The 18,275-nt window shown below is 37.9% G+C and overlaps 1 protein-coding gene and 1 long non-coding RNA gene across 5 annotated transcripts; one reads left to right on the forward strand and one right to left on the reverse strand.

Moving 5' to 3' along the window:
* Nucleotides 1-2,816: 2,816 nt before the first annotated feature.
* LOC132640866 (protein PAT1 homolog 1-like) lies at nt 2,817-12,249 on the reverse strand. 3 transcript variants are annotated; one of them, XM_060357666.1, is made up of 5 exons: nt 11,873-12,245; nt 10,040-10,197; nt 8,275-8,331; nt 6,456-6,531; nt 2,817-5,677 (listed from the first exon to the last, which is right to left on the reverse strand). In XM_060357666.1, exons 1-5 carry the CDS (start codon nt 11,931-11,933, stop codon nt 3,576-3,578), a joined length of 2,454 nt encoding a protein of 817 aa, XP_060213649.1. In that variant the 5' UTR covers nt 11,934-12,245; the 3' UTR covers nt 2,817-3,575. The 3 variants fall into 3 exon arrangements, with proteins under 3 accessions (XP_060213649.1, XP_060213651.1, XP_060213650.1); XM_060357668.1 differs by lacking the exon at nt 10,040-10,197 and having other exon boundaries at nt 2,817-5,690; nt 11,873-12,249; XM_060357667.1 differs by lacking the exon at nt 11,873-12,245 and having other exon boundaries at nt 2,817-5,690; nt 10,040-10,122.
* A 1,549-nt stretch (nt 12,250-13,798) lies between these two features.
* LOC132640867 (uncharacterized) lies at nt 13,799-16,681 on the forward strand. Of its 2 annotated transcripts, XR_009582466.1 has the most exons (3): nt 13,812-14,142; nt 15,198-15,248; nt 16,328-16,681. It is a non-coding gene; the product is annotated as an uncharacterized LOC132640867 (long non-coding RNA). The 2 variants fall into 2 exon arrangements; XR_009582465.1 differs by having other exon boundaries at nt 13,799-15,248.
* The last annotated feature ends 1,594 nt before the right edge of the window (nt 16,682-18,275 follow it).

Genomic DNA, 18,275 nt, shown 5'->3' on the forward strand with positions numbered 1-18,275 from the left:
ATGAAAACTCAAAATGCTTATAAACAGTTAATACTCTAAATTCTATAAACAGTCCATGATTCCATGTCTCAGAATAGTAATGCTCAACATTCCATGTTATGAATTACATTATGATTCTCTTTTCCATGATATAAATTGCGAAATGATGATCACATATATTTGAGCCTGAGGCCACAGTTTATGTATACATATACTTGGGCCTGAGGCCACAGAATTATACACTTATAATAGGGCCAGAGCCACAGTTTATGAACTCAGTTAAATAGGTGATTTCCCATGTTCAGTTCGGGGTACTTATCGTTATGATCCTTATGTTCTATTTAGTTATCCTTATATTTTCAATTTCAGTATTCAATATTCAGTTATGACTTATGTTATTGATTTGGGCTGCCCATTCCCCCGAGCATCCCACAACTATTTATTCAATCAGTTAGTTTAACATAGGAGTGCTATTCCGTAGTACTTACGTCCCTTTTGCCGGGGGCGCTGCATTTCACGATGCAGGTACAGAGACAGGTGACGACAGGACTTCACGTTAGAACTTGCTCGTATTAGCTAGTTGGTGAGCCCTATGTCATTCGGGGCATTATCCATACTTTTCAGTCAGTATTAGACAGTTGAGGTGTGTTGGGCCTTGTCCCGGTAAATAGTTAGTATTTCAGTATTCACGTCAGAGGCTTCATAGAATAGATTAGCAATTCTGTCAATATTGTTCAGATATTGTCATAGCAATGACGGCTACACTTTATTGTTTTCAAATTATTTCCACATTTATGCTCAGACCAATGATTCGAGGCGTGAAATCTGCCTTACTTCCGACTACAACACACTTACTTCCGACTACAACACAAGGATAAAACTTTTATTCTTCACAAAAAGAGTAAAGGGGAAAGCTAACATAGACATTCCATCCCTCACAAAAAAGACTACTTATACAGCTAACTAACAAAAAAGTTTGTCCTGTCATATTTGAGCCTCATAGAAGGCATTTGGCTCTTGTCCAGTTCAAATGGACCCTTAGCCTCCACAGGAAGTTGCTGATAGGAGTCATAGAAGGACGTCTTATTCTGACTGCTCAAGGCTAATTTAGCAAGATGGTGGTCTGCAACCTTATTGGCCTATCTAAAACAGTGTTCTACCTTGACATTAACAAGTTTCTTCAGATGTTGAACCTCCTTAATGATCCAGTTAAGCTAATAGTTGTAGCATTTGTTGTCATTGATTATGTGGACTAGAGAAGTGAATCCACCTCAAGTATAAAATTTATGTAGTTCAAAAGAATGCACCAGCTCTAAGTCTCAACCTATATTTAGCTGACAAAGCTTCTGCCTCTAGGTTACTGTCGCATTGTATAGGAGAGGATCTTCGCGTCAATTGCTTTTTTTGAGAAGTTTACATAAGCATCATTGCTTCTAGAAATGGATCTTGAAAATGGAGGGATTATCGGGCGACCCGTGGCGAGGTCAATTAGCTTAGAACCAGGTTTCATACGGTATTAGCCACTGGAGAAGGCTATAACAAGTTCACCCTTGTCATTTCTCAACATCCCTCCTATACCAGCTTTTACAGTAAAAGAGATGAAGCTCCCGTCTGTGTTCAGCTTCAATTCCACAATTCTCTCTTTATAAATATTGCTTTTATTCACTTTTTCCACTAAAAATTTGAATTGAATAAACCGTTTAAGAAACTAAAATGCAGATATCAGCGAGCACAAGTAGTGCAATCCTTGTGGCAGTAGCTCTTCTTTCATTACATGCATGTCAGTGCTCAATCAGATTGCCAAGAGGTAATCGTTGGCTTAGCACTGTGCCAACTGGTCACAATTTACAAACATGTATCACAGCAGATGTACACCAAACACACCCTCACTAACAGGTACCCTTCAAGGTTCAAAACTGAAAGAATCCACCAATTTTTTTCCTTTTTTTATTTTTTTTGGAAGTAAATATAGATGGTAGAATACTCAAAGATTTGAATCGTCACGTTTTTTTAATAAAGAAGCAAAACGTTCAAAAATATCAAAATCACTCATGACCAAGAAACTACTGACCCTTGTGTTAGTAGTTTCGTATCATTAGGACTAATTAATTCCGCAAATTTATTAATCCAATTTCTTCTTGGCCATTTTAGAGGAATTCAAAAATATCACAAACTGCTTATTAAAATATTTGATTAATTAATATGCATCAACTCTTACAAGTAGATTATAGAAGGAACGCACCGCTACCTAAGAAAATGTTCCATTATGAGCATTACAAAAATTAGAAATCATACCATTAAAATAGGCGCTAAAGTTGCAACAAATAGTGATAATACCAATAAATTAAGCTAAAAGTACAGTAGATGAAGGGCGCTACTGGGGTAAAAAGTAACAACACTAGCCAAAGGATCAAAATAAAAAAGTCCACCCTAATGTAGAGGAAGTACCTAAAACCTGAAAATTCTTGAACATTAGGTGCAGACTTGTTAACTACCATTGGAGAAGTAAAATATCTGAAAGAAGACAAAGGATTAAATCCCAACAAAGACAAAAAAGAGACGCTATAAGTTGCTATTTCTTTCTACGTAAGCCTTGGTAGACAGTTATGATAAATGTGCTACTCCCACTGTGTCCAAACTGACACAGACACTACCATTGTTGAAAAATCAACAAAAAGAAGAGGAAAGATGAGTCCTTCCTGTAAACTTACTACTTATAACTAGGTATTGCATTGGAATTCAGCTACGTAAGCGCACAACAGCCTGCCCCCAACGGGGCAGTGGAGATGGGTGTAGTTGCACCAGACCTTCACAGCCTTTGTACTGAAAACATTAAGTGAAAGGAACTGATGGCAAGTTTTAAAATAACTTTGTAAACAATTTCGGGGAAATGTAATAGAGTAAATTGTTAATGCACAAGATCTAATTATTACAGTTTCCATTTAGAAAGTTTTCAAGTCTAGCAAATGTTTCCCCACTGAAACTGCAGAGCTGAACCCTCTTCTCCTCCGAGCCAGCAACATTACTTCAGGGTGAAGAAATCCTTTTGTACCCTCTTCCTGAAAGCAGAGAGGGAGAGGGCCAAGTGCATCAAGAGTTGCCAAACTCCACAAATCACCTGTACATTCTATCCTTCCAGCTTTTACCCGACGAGTTTACAGAAAGAGCATAAAAAATAAAGCTCTTTGAATGACCTAACTTAAAAGAGTGACCAATAACCCCATTCCTTTCAGACATAATACACAGTTATGTAAGACAAGACGACCATCACAAAGAAGGAAAAGGACAAAGAAGCCCATCTTTCCTTCAATGAAGCAAAAGAAAAAGGGAGAAAGAGAAAAACAGAGAAGAAAAGAGAAACAGGGAAAGAAGATGGTGAGAGAAACAGAGGGAAAAGACATGGATTAGGAGGAAGAGGAACTAGGCCTTAAAAGACGCCTAACATATATGCATACCCATGCTTCCACAGCCTTCTATATTCTCCTAGACTGATGCTGAAGCAGAACAACATGTTCTGGCAAAGAGAAGCCAGAAAGTAACCTTGAGAACTACGGATGTACAACTGCACTTGCTATTATGAAATCTTACCATCTCAGCTAACAGCTTACAGATTCGGGATTTATATGTCCACTGCTTCCACCATGAGCGTTGAATCCAGTAACAGGCATGGACCGCTCAGCAAAATTCAACAACAGCTTCCTTTGGTGCTCATTTGTATGTGGAAGACTAGCACGTAAAAGTTCCACTGGCATTTCTCTGCTTACGGCTCTTGCGACCTCTGAACTAATCATTTCAGCGGCGTCTGGTTGAGTCTGCGCTAGTATCGATTGCATGATACTGTCATACTTACTCAGACAATACTTCGTAAGTAAACCAAAAAAAGCATCAAAAGATGCCTGCCAAAGGGCAGGATTAGGCATGCTGAAGCTGTTAGCAGCCTGAGGATCAGTTAATAGAACAGTTGCCCTTTCAAGAACAGATTTTAGAATAATGGAGGCTCCATCTCCAGCAGGGCTTCCAAGAGGGCGAAGAGGTGGCTGTTCCGACGAACACACAACAGCAGCAAGACAAGCACTGAGTGAATTGAGGTCCATGCCACTGACGCATTTAGAGACTATTTTTGCAAGATCAGAGATGGTCTCAGCTGCTTCTAGGTCAGGTGGAAGACCACCATACAAAAACCTCAAATGGCGAAAAATTGCCATACAAACTATTCTGACAAGCTCGCCACCAGGTAGAAGAAGCTGAAGATACCTTGAGATGAGCTTTCGGCCCTTGGGAAGAGACAGCAACCATAGAAATACAATGTCATCTTTAGGGGTAAGCCCGACAGAAGAACTGCCACTTTTGCCAAGCGGGTCAACTAGTTGAAGTGAGGCAGCCATGCCTTCCAGCAGGATCTGTCGCTTCCGCCTGAGCTGAGCACCACCGTCTTGGGGCTGACTAAACTGAAGGAGCCTGTCAATGTCATCTACCTCAGTGAGAAGATAGAAACCATCTTCTATTGTGATTCTAGCTGCAAGCATTGGCTCCTGTTCCAAGGGTCTCTCGGATATCTTCTGTTCAATACTGCCATCAATGCCAACAAAGCCTGGTGGATCAACTTCAAGAAGTGGACGAGGCCTACGGATGGAAGAAAATGAAACCCGTCCCTGAGCATCAACATGAAGATGAGGCTGTGACTCTGCGCTATTACGCGACCGAGAAGACTGTTCCTTATTTGGACAGAACCGATGTTTTGACCTCAACTCCACTGCTTTATTTGCAAGGCGGGCCTGGTGATAGTAGTCGTCTACATATGGATCATTGCCATGTGCTGCAGAATGCTGCATTTTCAGGATGCTCTCTATTTCATCACCAGTCATATACTTAGATCGGAACTGTGGCATATTACTTTCACTTTTGTGGCTAGCAGTATCCGAGCCTTGTTTAGAAAAGAGCACATTTTGTCTACCCTTGTGTGACGGCTTAGATCGTGGATCTCTAAAATCATACTTTCCTAGATGAGATGGTGAAGGGAAGGAACTAAACAATTGGGATCTTAGTGCTGAAAAATGAGCTAAAGAAGGCTGAACTGAAAGATGAAGTCTCTGCTGTTGCAACTGCTGTGGGGACAGTAACTGGGGGGATAGTAAGCCGTTTTGATGAGGAAATTGATGATGTAAGACGCTATCTAAGAGACCAGTATGGTCCCCATGGATGAGTCCGGCATGGCTGGTCCACTGGTTTTGCAACCTAGTATTAAGAGAAAGACTAGTAGAGTTCAATTGTGGGATGTTTCCACCACCATAGTGGAGCCCATGAGGAGCCAAGCCTGTCAAATGCATATTAGAGTTCAACAGATTAGCAGAAGAATAGGGAGACTGAGGTCCAGCAGAAAGAGATGACATGTTTTGTCGGGAAAGGCTGTGTTGTGGTGAGGGTTGAGATCTACCACCAGGAGGAGGAAAAGAAGTGTAAGATGATTTTGGTAATAAAATGGGTTCACTTAAGTAGTGCTGAAGTTGCTGGGGTTGTGGGGGTTGCTCAGGGTATGAGGATGTTCTATACAATGGTTTTGACTCTGCAAGATGTACTGCAGAGATATGTGGCTGTGAAGACCATTTTTTGCTTTCCTGGTAACATTCAGTGTCAGATAAATGCTGATCAAACCAATCATGAAAGTCTGCTTCTTTCACCCATTCAGCTGCAGATGAACCTGCACATAAGGTCTATCAATCAAAGAGAAGAATGATTACAATGCCCTAAAGAGATAATCTAGTGTACATCGCAAAGGCAAAGAGGTCACCATAGTAGATGAACATGCAAACAAGAAGATGTGAGACATGCATGATAAATTCGTGTCTCAAGCAGTGGAGAAAAGACAGGAAACAGTGTCTAAAGAAAGAAGATGGAAGATGATAGGGTGCTAAAGTCAAGGTCAAGTTAACAGATCCTTGTGTTTCACCTCTAAAATGCTCAAACTTCAATACTTTGTTCTCACACGCACAGTGCAAGGACCCAGACATGCACAAATCCCAAGCTTATAGGCCGCTAAATCTTAACATACATCCACCATTTCTTTATTTGATAAGGGGAAAAAAGAAATGAAGGGTGCATTATAAGACATAGTAGCATATAAGCTTGGGACTGGTGCATGTATCGGTCCCTCCTCTGTGAGCTTGTGAGAATAAATGTATTCAGTTTCATTTCATTTTATATGATATCTGAAAGACCAAAAGATGTAAGACTAGTGCCACGATTGACTGAGTTTTAGGTGCCTATATATGATATCACAGTTATTCACAAATCTGGGACTAGTGGCACAAATGTGCATGGGCAGATAGAATAATGAAGGGGCATTGTTTTCTATCTCAAAGTAATCTCAGGCAAGCTAAAGAGCAAAATTATATTTCAGGCAATACAGAAACTAGCCCAAGAGATTTATCAAATATTCAGATACCAACATCAGCTAATGACTAAATATGTGCACTTACTTTCCCTTGAAAAAGAGCCTGATCCACGGTCACCAATAACGCCAGGATGCCTTGGTCCAGGGACATTTCTGTTCAACTGGAGAAAAGGAAAAAAAAGTACTCAGATTGATCCAGTACAAGTAGATATTCGGTGCTCAATAGAGAAGATGTAAAAAGTCACAACCACAGTTTAGGTGCTTTAGATTTTTTTAGAGGCAATACCTCAAAGCGCCCCCTAAACTAAGTTGCTCGGACTCGGTGCGGGTGTCCGATACGGGTGCGGATCTAGAGGTCGGATCCTTCATGATCTAAATTTTAAGATTCAGGGATACGGATCCAGGTGTGGGGATTCGGCTAAAAATAATTCAAATATCTAAAAATAAAGTTATAAAACCTAAATTATGAGATATTTATGTGGAAAACTTGAGAAGAAAATACTGATTAAGAGGAGAATCTGGAGGGGAGATAAAAGGAAAAGGAGTGACATAGAAATTTCTATATACAAGGTATTCCATTTTCTTCAATTTCACCATAGCTTTTGTTTTGATTATATAAATCACTGAATCTGTCCGAAATTTCTCCATCGATTTTGGTCAAAGTACCCAAAATTAGTTGACCAGATCGGGTACAGATCCCACACCCACACCCATGTCGTGTCGACACGGGTGCGGCACCGAAAGTGAAGAGTCCGAGCAACATAGGTCAGTTTAATACTTAAACTAAGGGATGTTGCTCCTACCCCCCTAAACTATATCATTTCCTATCTAAAAACCCCCGGCAATACCAAGTGGCATGGAGAGTGGCCTACCCTCTTTGTGGCACGTGGGAGCTAGAAGATAGGCCAAAAAATGAGCATCCATGCGATATTTTACGTTGTTTTTTAAAATTAATTTTTTTTATTTTTTGTTTTTTCCTTCTGCTGGTAGACTCGGTTAAAAAGACATCACCCATAACATGTACAACATTGATTTAAGTATGTTCTAATATTCAAACTATTCAATTGGGTTTATTACTATTGAGTAAATTTTGTTCTAATTTGCAATTTACTGCGAGTGATTAATTTTTTTATTTTAACGTTATTTTATAAATATCAGTTTTCAACTGAATCTACTGTTATAAAAAATTATTGGATTTTGAAGAAGAAGACAAAGAAATCAATAAATTAAGATAAGCCAAGAAGAAAGAACAGATAAGAAAAAGTTTGTTTTATGCTTTAATGTACATTTTTTTAGTATTACTGTTATTTTAGAGTTATATTTTTTTAATTAAGTTCTATGATAAAATTCAGTCGTGATTTTTCACTAGATTTTTTTATTACTATTATTTTGAATTTCAATTGGTTTACTGTCATTAACAAAAGATGTAGAGATTTGAAGAAGATAAAATGAATGAGAAGAGAAGAAAAAAGAATAAATAAGAAGTAAAAATTAATGTAAAATGTCACATGGATGCTCTTTTTGGCCTATTTTATAGCTCTCACACACTGCAAAAAGAGTGAGACCACTCTCCGTGCCACTTGGCATAGCAGGAATGTTTTAGATTGGAAATGTTATAGTTCGGGAGGCAACAACAACACCCCATAGTTTAAGTATTAAACTGACAAAACATGGAGAGTGTAGGGGGGTTTTGAGGTAATAACTCATGTTTTTACAATACTAAACAAGGAATCAATTACCTCAAGATATACTATATCTCACGGAAAAAGACAGAAAAAAGAAAGACGCGTGCCACTAGGAAGGCACACGATTAGATAAAGTAAAAAGAGCCCAAGCCAAACAGCTCGCAACATCAGGCAATCAAATCAATATTGCCACTTAAAAAAGGTGCTGCATTGGCTGACCTTTGAAAATGTCGTTGCTAGATCATCTATGTCTGATAAAGAGCCCAAGACTGATCCCTGGAAACAAAGCACTGAATTAGAGGCAGTACAAAGGAAAAATTGCCAGAGCCTGCAATTTATCAAGGTAATCAGCAAATATAGCATACTTAGAACACCAAGTAAAGGTTCACACCGCAAATCGTAATGCAGATGTTTGGAGATTTCTCGTAGAATAAATGCAACTAAATTTAAAGGTTACCAGCACCAAGTGACAAACCATTTATTCAGAATAACAGAAAGTGGAGCACATATTTTAGGGGGGGGGGGGGAGAGAGAGAGAGGAAAGCAAAGCTAATCTAAGCAATACCCAAAGCTATTTTTTATTGAAGAAGAGCAAATATTTCTAAGGATCTTTCCTGCCAACTTCGAAGGCCCTGTTTGATGGTGCTGAGATTAACTAATTCTCAAGTCTTGGAAAATTGAGCAGTTCGCAGAAGTAACAAACGGAATTAATAAAAGGGCAATCTTTTTCCTCAAAGAATGCATTTTATCTTCTTTTTTTTTTTTTTGGAAATAGGTAACAGTTTCCTAAAAGTACGGCTGGACTCCAACTTCTAAGAAACTTGTTCTATTCTGCTGAACAAATTCAAGTGTACAGTGTTGTGAAAGGCGCGCTTAAGCCTTGAAGCGAGGCTCAAAACATGTTGAGCGCTTCACCTCGCTTAATGTGCGCTTTAGTGTCGTCATCAAGGCTATAAGACAAACTTTTCCTTGCGAATGAGCGTCTTCTGATAAGGCGACACTAAACAATTGATATTTCACTTTATCGTAAAAAAGGAATTAATTTTTTTTGTCCATATATTTGTTTTTTATGCTTAGAATTATTAGTCTTGGGCTAAACATATTCATTTGTATTTTTTCTCCATTTGCGCCTTTTTGCACTAAAGCCCACACTTTATTTGCGATTTGCGCTTAAAACCCCGATGGACCTTAGAGCTTTTTGCGCTTTTCGCTTTTGATAACAATGCCAGTGTACCTATTTAAACATAAACCAAATGAGCCATCTCCTTCTATCACCCTTAAACATTTCTGCTATGAATTGCCATAACCAGCACAAACCTTCACTTATCTTAAAACTCTTCAAAATTTTGCAACTATTAATCAATGTCACAACCAATACACAAGAACCTAGTGCCACACCAACCTTAAGCTGCAATCACTAATAAATCACAAACTCCTCAAAATCTTGCAACTAATCTATGTCTCAACCAATAAAAGTACCTAGTGCCACAATTACTAGTAAATCACTTAATGACTGCAATTGGCACTGATTGAGCCCATCTTCCCTTTACCTCAATAGAGACCAAAAAATAAAAACCCTAAGTTTAGGGAAAAGATTTTAAAAGATTATTCCCACCACAATAAGCAGATGAAAAGATAAGATTGACGGACGATTTAATTTCCTATTCCATCGTAGGATTGCTTCTAGATTAGGTATCTCCACAAATTTCAACATTTTATTCGAGTGCGATACTTGACAAACAAAGGTACAATTCCGTGAAGATGCCTTGCATCTGTTTGATGAGTCAGCCCCACACCTATAACATTATATTTTCTAAATCAAAATAATCTCCATCTGTTGGTAGCATAGATGATCTGATGTATTTTGTGAGTTAAACAGGTCCTCATACTTTCAGTCACAATAGGAGAACATGTTGATTACACCCTTCATTGAAATCCCAAGCCTCAGCAACAAATATTTCATGTAAGTGAAAGTAGATTGTACCTCATCTTTCTCAAATAAATGATACTCCTGTATCTCGTCGTCACCTCTGATAGCCAGATCACTATTGTCTTTTTCACCATCTAAACCACCCAATTCAACCTCCTCTGTTATATCTCGCCCAAAAAATGCATACTGCGATGCATCAAAGAGGGCACCATCTGCATCAAAGCCCAAATAAGCACTCAATTTTACCAATGTCAAACTAGTCAGGATCCAATATATGCCAAGTAAAAGAAGGAAAATCAAGAAAAGTTAGAATGTAAAGTAAGGTATTGGAGAAGAGCAACATCAAGTACTACTACAACTCAATGCCAAACTAGTCAGAATGTATGAATTCCCTGTATCCATTCCACTTTAATTTGACCCATCTCATTCCAATGAATGAAAGCACATATTAAACTCCCAACCTCCACAACCAACCCCCCCCCCCCCCCCTTCTTCTCCAAACAAAGAATATACAAATCATTTTTTTTGGATAACCATGGTTTTCGAACCAGCTTGTGCGCACCTCGACTAATTCCATGGGATATTAGCCACCTCCCACCAACAACAGCCACAGGTACCAAATAACTCTATCCACCAAGGCTAGGACAAATAGGAAGCAATCACCTTGTCTTTTTGTCTCTGTTGGGATTAGAACGAACCTGAGACCTCATGGTGCTCAACCCACTTCATTGACTACAAGGCCACACCATTCGGTGCAAAAGAACGTACAAATCATTACACCTCAATCCTATACTAGTTGGGTTAGCCACGTACATCCTCTCTCAACTACACTCTTATCACCCATTTGATCCCAATACTGACAAATATTACCACCAAAAAAAAAAAAAAAAAAGTGAAATCCTTACACCTCAATCTCAAACTAGTTCGGGTCAGCCACATAAAATCCTCCCCTACTACCCTTTCCTTCCCAATAGTACTATATAAATACAACATCATATCCAGTGTAATCCCACAAGTGGGGTCTGGGGAGGGTAGAGCGTCACAAACCTTACCGCTTAACAAGAGGAAACAACAAGAAGATAACAAGATAATAAGATAACCGAGGCTAAAGAAAAAACAAGTGGTAATAGAAATCTAAAAATAAGGAAAAACAAGAATAATACTCCCTCTGTTTCAATTTATGTGAACCTACTTCCTTATTAGTCCATGCCAAAAAGAATGACATCTTTCTACATTTGAAAACAATTTACCTTTATGAAATGATTTATAGCCACACAATATACATGTGACTCATTTAACATCACAAGTTTAAAAGTCTTCTTTACTTTCTTAAACTTCGTGTCCAGTCAAATGGATTCACATAAATTGAATGGAGTACTAATTATCTCGACCCTAATTCTCGACCTCCCCACCCTCCTATAAAAAATTAATCCAAATACTAGTAAATAGTAAATGTTTTTTCTATTTAAAAAAAAAAATCACATCAGAGCAAATTCAAGAATCCTCTACCCTAATTCTCAACCTCCACAACACCCTATAAAAAAACAATCCAAATACCAGTAAATAAGCATTTTTCTTTTAAAAAAAAAAAACCATCACATCAGAGAAAATTATCTACCTAATTCTCGACTTCCACACCCTCCTATAAAAATAATACAAATACTAGTAAACAAACATTTTTCTTAAAAAAAAAAAAGCATCACATCAGAGAAAATTCAAGAACCCTCTGCCCGAATTCTCGACCTCGACAACCTCGTATAAAAAAAATCCAAATACTGGTAAATAAACCCCTTTTTATTATTAAAAAAAAGAGCATCACATCCTAGCAAATTCAAGAATCGATCTACAAATTCAAGAATGAACAAAAAGAAAGGCAGTAAGCTATACCAGATATGGAGCTAGAAGAGCTAGTCAAGTCTTTAAAATCTCTACTATTAGATCTCTCCATAACAACAACAACCAAAGTCACCAGTTTTTCAAGAAAATTCTCAAAACGATCCCCATAAATACACCAACCGACAAAAGAAAGAAAGAAAAAAAAAAGTGAAAATCCCACCGACCCTTTTCCTTAAAAACCTGAGATTTTTAGGGTTTTTTTTTTCAAGAAAAGAGAGGAAAAGGAAAGAAAGACAACATGGTAGCGTATTACATAGTCTACGTGTTGTTTGTGCTTGTGTGAAGTGATGGATAGGTATGAATAAAATGGTATGTACCATTACTAGTAGTGTTTTTTGTTTTTATTGAATTGAAAGTGAGAGTGGGGGTTTAATTATTTAGGTTTCTTTAGTCATTTTTAATATGGTAATTTGTTTGGCATTATGCTACAACTTGTTTGGATGGTTGTTACTTGTTTATATTTTAAGTATAATGTTTGTTTTGATTTGTTATTTCAATTTTATTATATCGTATCTTAAATTTAAGATGAAAAGTCTCATTTTATGTAACGATCAAATATAATCCCATGAATACACTAACAAAGAACTATAAAAAGGTGAAAATTCCACCAAATAAAAACCCACCCTTTTTCTTAAAAACCTGAGATTTATTTCTAGTTTTTTCAGGGAAAGAGACGAAAAGGAGAGAGAGACGTGTACGACATTCTCCAAAGTTCACTTACCATGATGAGGTCATATATCATATTCGTACAATAATGTGATGAGTTTAAATTTAATGACCAAAGTGCTATTGTCACGACCCAAAAAATTCACGCTAGCCTTGAAGACACCTATTCTAAACTCTGTGGACGAACCTTAAGCTAATTCTTAATTACTTAAGCAATTAATCAGTGGAAAGATAAAGTAAACAAAATTTCAAGTCATAAACTAAGTCTCATAATCATAAAATACGATAAGTGCTATCAATCCTCAGTCAATTCAGCTATCGATCTCAATACTCAGCCTATTCGACTATCAATCGCATCACTCCGTCCGGAAACATTTTTCATCGGGCCTCACTATATGTATCCTCAAGTGTAATATCCACAAGATGCCATAGGAAAGCATGAATTAATGTACCATGCACATAATAAGCAATAACATTGTATAAGATAAAGGCTCAAAGTAGCTCTTTTTCAATCTTAAACGAGAATTTCGAAGTGATATGTGCACATAAGCAATCAATCAAGATACTCATTTTGCACATAAACAGTCAAATCAAAAGAATTAACTACCAGCTAATGTCCACATGCTTTGGCATTCTTGAGTATACAGTAACAACGAATCATATACATCAACCTAATACAATGGCACCGGTACATGTACAAGTGCTTGTCACCTCACAAGTACGGGACTCCATTTTTACCCATTTCCCTTAATCTTAGTTAATTACTAATCATACGCCTCATATAGAGTCAAGTAATGTCTCAACTTGCCTTAAATTCGGAGTCTGAAACTCAAGCGATCACACGAACTATCTCAATCTGTTTAAAGACGTAATCTATGTAAACGTGTGAATTCGTAGATGCCCATATTGAAATATTGCTATTCCGAACCCAAAAAGTCAATCCAAAAGTCAAACATGATCCCCCGAGGTCAAAACTGGAAATTTATCGTAAAATTAATTCACCCAAAATCTATAGAGCCTATTGTTATATCCCGCGTTTTTGCGCATTTGGAAAAGTTGGAATAATCTTGCCTTGTAGGAAATAAGGCTATGTTTTTGTTTTATTTAACACATGTGTGATATTCATGAAAATTATTGGAGCGGAAATACGGAGGAAGGCCAAGGGCAAAATTGGAATTTCAGAAATTGGTTTCGGGAATTACAAAATATGATCCATAGCTAATTGGGCTAAAAAAAAAAGAGAAATTAGAGGCCCAATTTAAGGGCTTGGCCGGCCATGGTCCATGAAGAATAGTCCAAGCCCATGAATTTATTAAGGTCATGTGATAAATAAATAAAGGGGGCCAACAAGTCTTCATTCTTCATGAAGTTTCAAGAACAACCAAGAAAACAAAAGAAAGAGAGAAAGAGAAGGTGAGGTTCGGCCATAAGAAAAAAAGGGGAGAGAAAAGAAAGAAAAAATTTTGCCCTTCAATCTTCAATCCAAAAATCCTAATTTTCTTGTATCTCTACTAAGTTCAAGATTCTCTACAAAGTGGTATAATTATTTTGGCAAGAAAGTGACTTTGGTGGCAAGGAGAACTTATTGGAAAAAGGTAAGGACTTCTTGTTTCTTTTATGTTATTGAAGATTTATAGATGTTAGAGTGAGTAGAATTGAATGGAAATCATGGAATTGTGGTGTGGTGTGTGTGAGCCGTGTGTATGTGTGTGGGTGTTGTGGCCGTGAGGTACCTCATGGTGAAGAGGAGATGAGTTGATTTTATTTATTATGTTAATTAAGTTGTTGTGACCTTGTGATGTAATTGGAAGAATAATAGTCAAGTTGGCATGAAAATGTTGTTAAGTTGTTGTACGGAATTTTATGATTTTATTGGGAATTTATGTAATTATGGAAATGGAATTGTTAAGGTGTAGATTGTGGTTGTTGTTGATGAGAATGGGATGAGAATTATGGAGTTGTGATGTGTGTGTGCATAGCCGTGTGTGTGTGTGTGAAGTAGTGTATGGCTGTGAGCCATAGTATGGTGAAGGGGAGGTGAAGTGAAGTGAAGTTCAGTTAGTTGGTTAGTTGTGTCGTTGTGACATTTATGACGTAAATAAAGGTTTAACGATTTGAGTTAGCATTGAAATTGGTTGTATGTTATTATGGGAAATTATGTGATTTTTATATGATTTTTATATCATGGTGAGAGTGAGATTCTAAATGTGAATTATTGTTTTCATTAATGAATTTGGAGGAAAACAATGTGATTTGGTAGTTTCGTTGCATTTGTAGAAGTTTCGGATGGAATATGGAAGTGGCGGGAATACTTGAATCCATGAATATTGTTTAGAATGCTATTGAAATATGTTTGAATAATCTTGAACTAGTTAATGAATATGGAAAGTGTTGATATTAGTTTGGAATTGTGGAGTTGGAATGGAAGGGTTGCATTATGTAGAAAAGAAGACTAGTTGTGTTAGAATGTGTTTGGTTGTGGTTGTTGGTATTGTTGTGTTGTTGTTGTTGATATTTTGGGCCGAGATGACTCTCGGGGATGTGGAATTTATAAGGGAAATGCTGCCGAAATTTCGGTAGACAAATATGGATTTAAATTTGAATTCTTGAAAGCTTGAAACTCATATTTGGCAACTATGACCAATTGTAGATTTTGGACGAAACGTGAGTTGAGTTTGGACGAGCGTAAGACGCAAGTAAGGTATGTAAAGCTATCCCTTTCCTTCTCTTGGCATGTCCTAGATTTACTAGGTTGAGATTTGAGCCTCGGGGACAATTCTGTTCATAGAAATCCGAGTTTGATTTTTGGTACTATTCATTCAATGCCATTGAACTATAAATGGTACGTTTTGTTGAAAAAATGATCAAGCATCCGTAACTTTCACAAATGTAATCTGATCGCTTTGAAACTTTCATGGATGACTCCATAGAGTCTAATGTTCGTGATTCATGTCCGCCACCTCGACTTGACCCGAGGTGGGCCCACTAGCTCAGAGATTTCCTTCGTTTGTCCTATCCGACTTACTTTGGTATAATGTTAGGAAGGAACTTTTGTTTATGATTCTGGCTATCAAAGAATGGTATTTTAGTGGCTTCGTTTGATGTGCTCCATAAGTTATTTGAAAGCTCCCCAATGTGAATGATACCAAATTTTCAGAAAAAGGCTTATGAAGTATATTTTCGAAAGTTTGTAAATTTAAAGGCTTATATCTTTTGTATACTACTTCCGACGGACTCGATACTTACTTTGGACTTTCTGATCTCAAAATATATGTATACGTACTTATTTGTCGAGTCTGGGAATTTAATTATGTATATGCATATGATTTCCGCACTACTCCGCTCGTGCCTGCTATTATGACATCGTTCGCCGGTTCCCGGGCCGGTTTTGTGATCGTGCGCACTATGATATATTCGGCAGTATGCTGTGTTACGGTTCCCGAGACCTCGCCATAGGACCGGGTTCCGTTTATGGAGTTATGTTGTGATATGGCTTATGATATGTTGTGATGATGTGTGACGGGGATACGGAGATTTGAAACCTTCTGGTGTTATGTTGTGTTATGGCGCCATCGACGGGCGGGCGACCATATTCTCTGTGCCCTATGCATGACTTAGATTTTGAGAGTAAACATTTTGATATTTCGGGTTTGCACTTATGTTCTATACTTCTATTTCGTTTATGCCTCATATTTGTTTTCTGTATCTTCTGCTTTGCATACTCAGTACATATTTCATACTGACCCCCTTTCTTCGGGGGGCTGCGTTTCATGCCCGCAGGTACAGACGCACAGTTTGGTGATCCACCAGTTTAGGACACCCTCTTTTGCTATTTGGAGTGCTCCTCTTATTCCGGAGCCTACATTTTGGTACATATCTTCGTTCGCTACATATGTATGTATTTGTTCAGGGGTACGGCGGGGCCCTGTCCCGCCATGTGATTCGGTTGGTCTGTTTAGAGGTCTGTAGACGTATATGTGGGTTTTGTGCCTACTTCTGTATGGGTGTGTTTGTATGATCCCACTTGCCATGGCAGCCTTGACGGCGTGCGTTTGTATATGTTTTAGGCCGTTGCGCCATTTGATAGCCTTGTCGGCTTCTGATATATATGTACATATATGGTTGTGTTTGAAATGTGTCTGAGACAGTTTGATATAATTTGAGGCAGCGTGTGATATTTGTGCCCGTATACGCTATCTGTATGTGATTCGGATTTGATGAGTGTGTTCGGGTGCCCAGTTCGGGCACTAGTCACGGCCTACGGGGTTGGGTCGTGACACCTATATCAAGGAAGTCACTCAAATTCAATCTCAAATCGACCTCTAAATATAACCCCATAGATATGCCGACATAACAGTGAAAATTCCACCGAATATAAACCCACCGTTTTCCTTAAAAAGCTGAGATTTATTTCTAGTTTTTTCATGGAAAGAGACGAAAAGGAGAGAGAGACGTGTACGACATTCTCCAAAGTTCACTTACCATGATGACGTCATAAATCACATTCGTACAATAATGCGATGAGTTTAAATTTAATGACCAAAGTGTCATTGTCACAACCAAAAAAATCACGCTAGCCTTGAAGACACCTATTCTAAACTCCATAGACGAACCTTAAGTTAATTATTAATTACTTAAGCAATTAATCAGTGGAAAGATAAAGTAAAAAAAAATCAAGTCATAAATTTAGTCTCATAATCATAAAATACGATAAGTGCTACAAAAACCACCCAAAATCAGGTTTCATAAATACAAGAGTTACTAAATTTTTCAATATATGTTCCTATTACACAAGTCCAATTGTACAAAAGTATAAGACAGAATCAAAAATAAGGATATAGGGAGTCCGGTACCGCGGAGCAGCCAAGCAGCTCATCCTGGTATCTCAAATGGTAGCATTAGATGGTAGGTAGCTCCACGTACTCTACTGGTGCTCAGAACAGACTTTTCACACAAAACGGTGTAGCAAGTGTAGAGTGAGTACGAGGAAACACGTGCACTTAGCAGCATCATCGACCGATCCTAAACTGAAATGGCGGCAAGTGTTGGTCGTCTGAATACTTACTCTCACACTTTACTATTATTAGCTCAAAAGGGTATAATGTAATCCAACAAGTAAGTTTCCACAGTTCAAATAGATATCCATACAAACAGTTAAGACAGATAATTAAGCAAGTAAGCAAAAAGTCGGTAGAAATGATATGATATGTAAATCTAATGCAATTGGTGCTCCTTTAATAGGGATGCGTGACCAATAGGGGGCTCGTGAGGTCCATACACCCCACCCGGAACCATTTCCCATCAGATCCTCAGCCAATTTGGCTATCAATCTCAATACTCAGCCTATTCGTCTATCAATCACATCACTCCGTCCGGAACCATTTTTCCTCGGGCCTTACCATATGTATCCTCAAGTGTAATATGCATGAAATACCATATGAAAGCATGAATTAATGTAACATGCACATAATAATCAATAACACGGTATAAGATAAAGGCTCAAAGTAGCTCTTTTTCAACCTTAAATGAGAATTTCGGAATGATATGTGCACATAAGTAATCAAATCAAGATAGTCATTATGCACATAAACAGTCTGATCAAAAGAACTAACTACCAGCTAATGTCCACATGCTTAGCATTCTTGAATATACATCAACAACGATGCATATACATCAACCCAATATAAGGCACCGGTACACATACAAGTGCTTGTCACCTTACAAGTAT

Source organism: Lycium barbarum, chromosome 5, assembly GCF_019175385.1.
Source record: "Lycium barbarum isolate Lr01 chromosome 5, ASM1917538v2, whole genome shotgun sequence".
NCBI lineage: Eukaryota > Viridiplantae > Streptophyta > Magnoliopsida > Solanales > Solanaceae > Lycium > Lycium barbarum.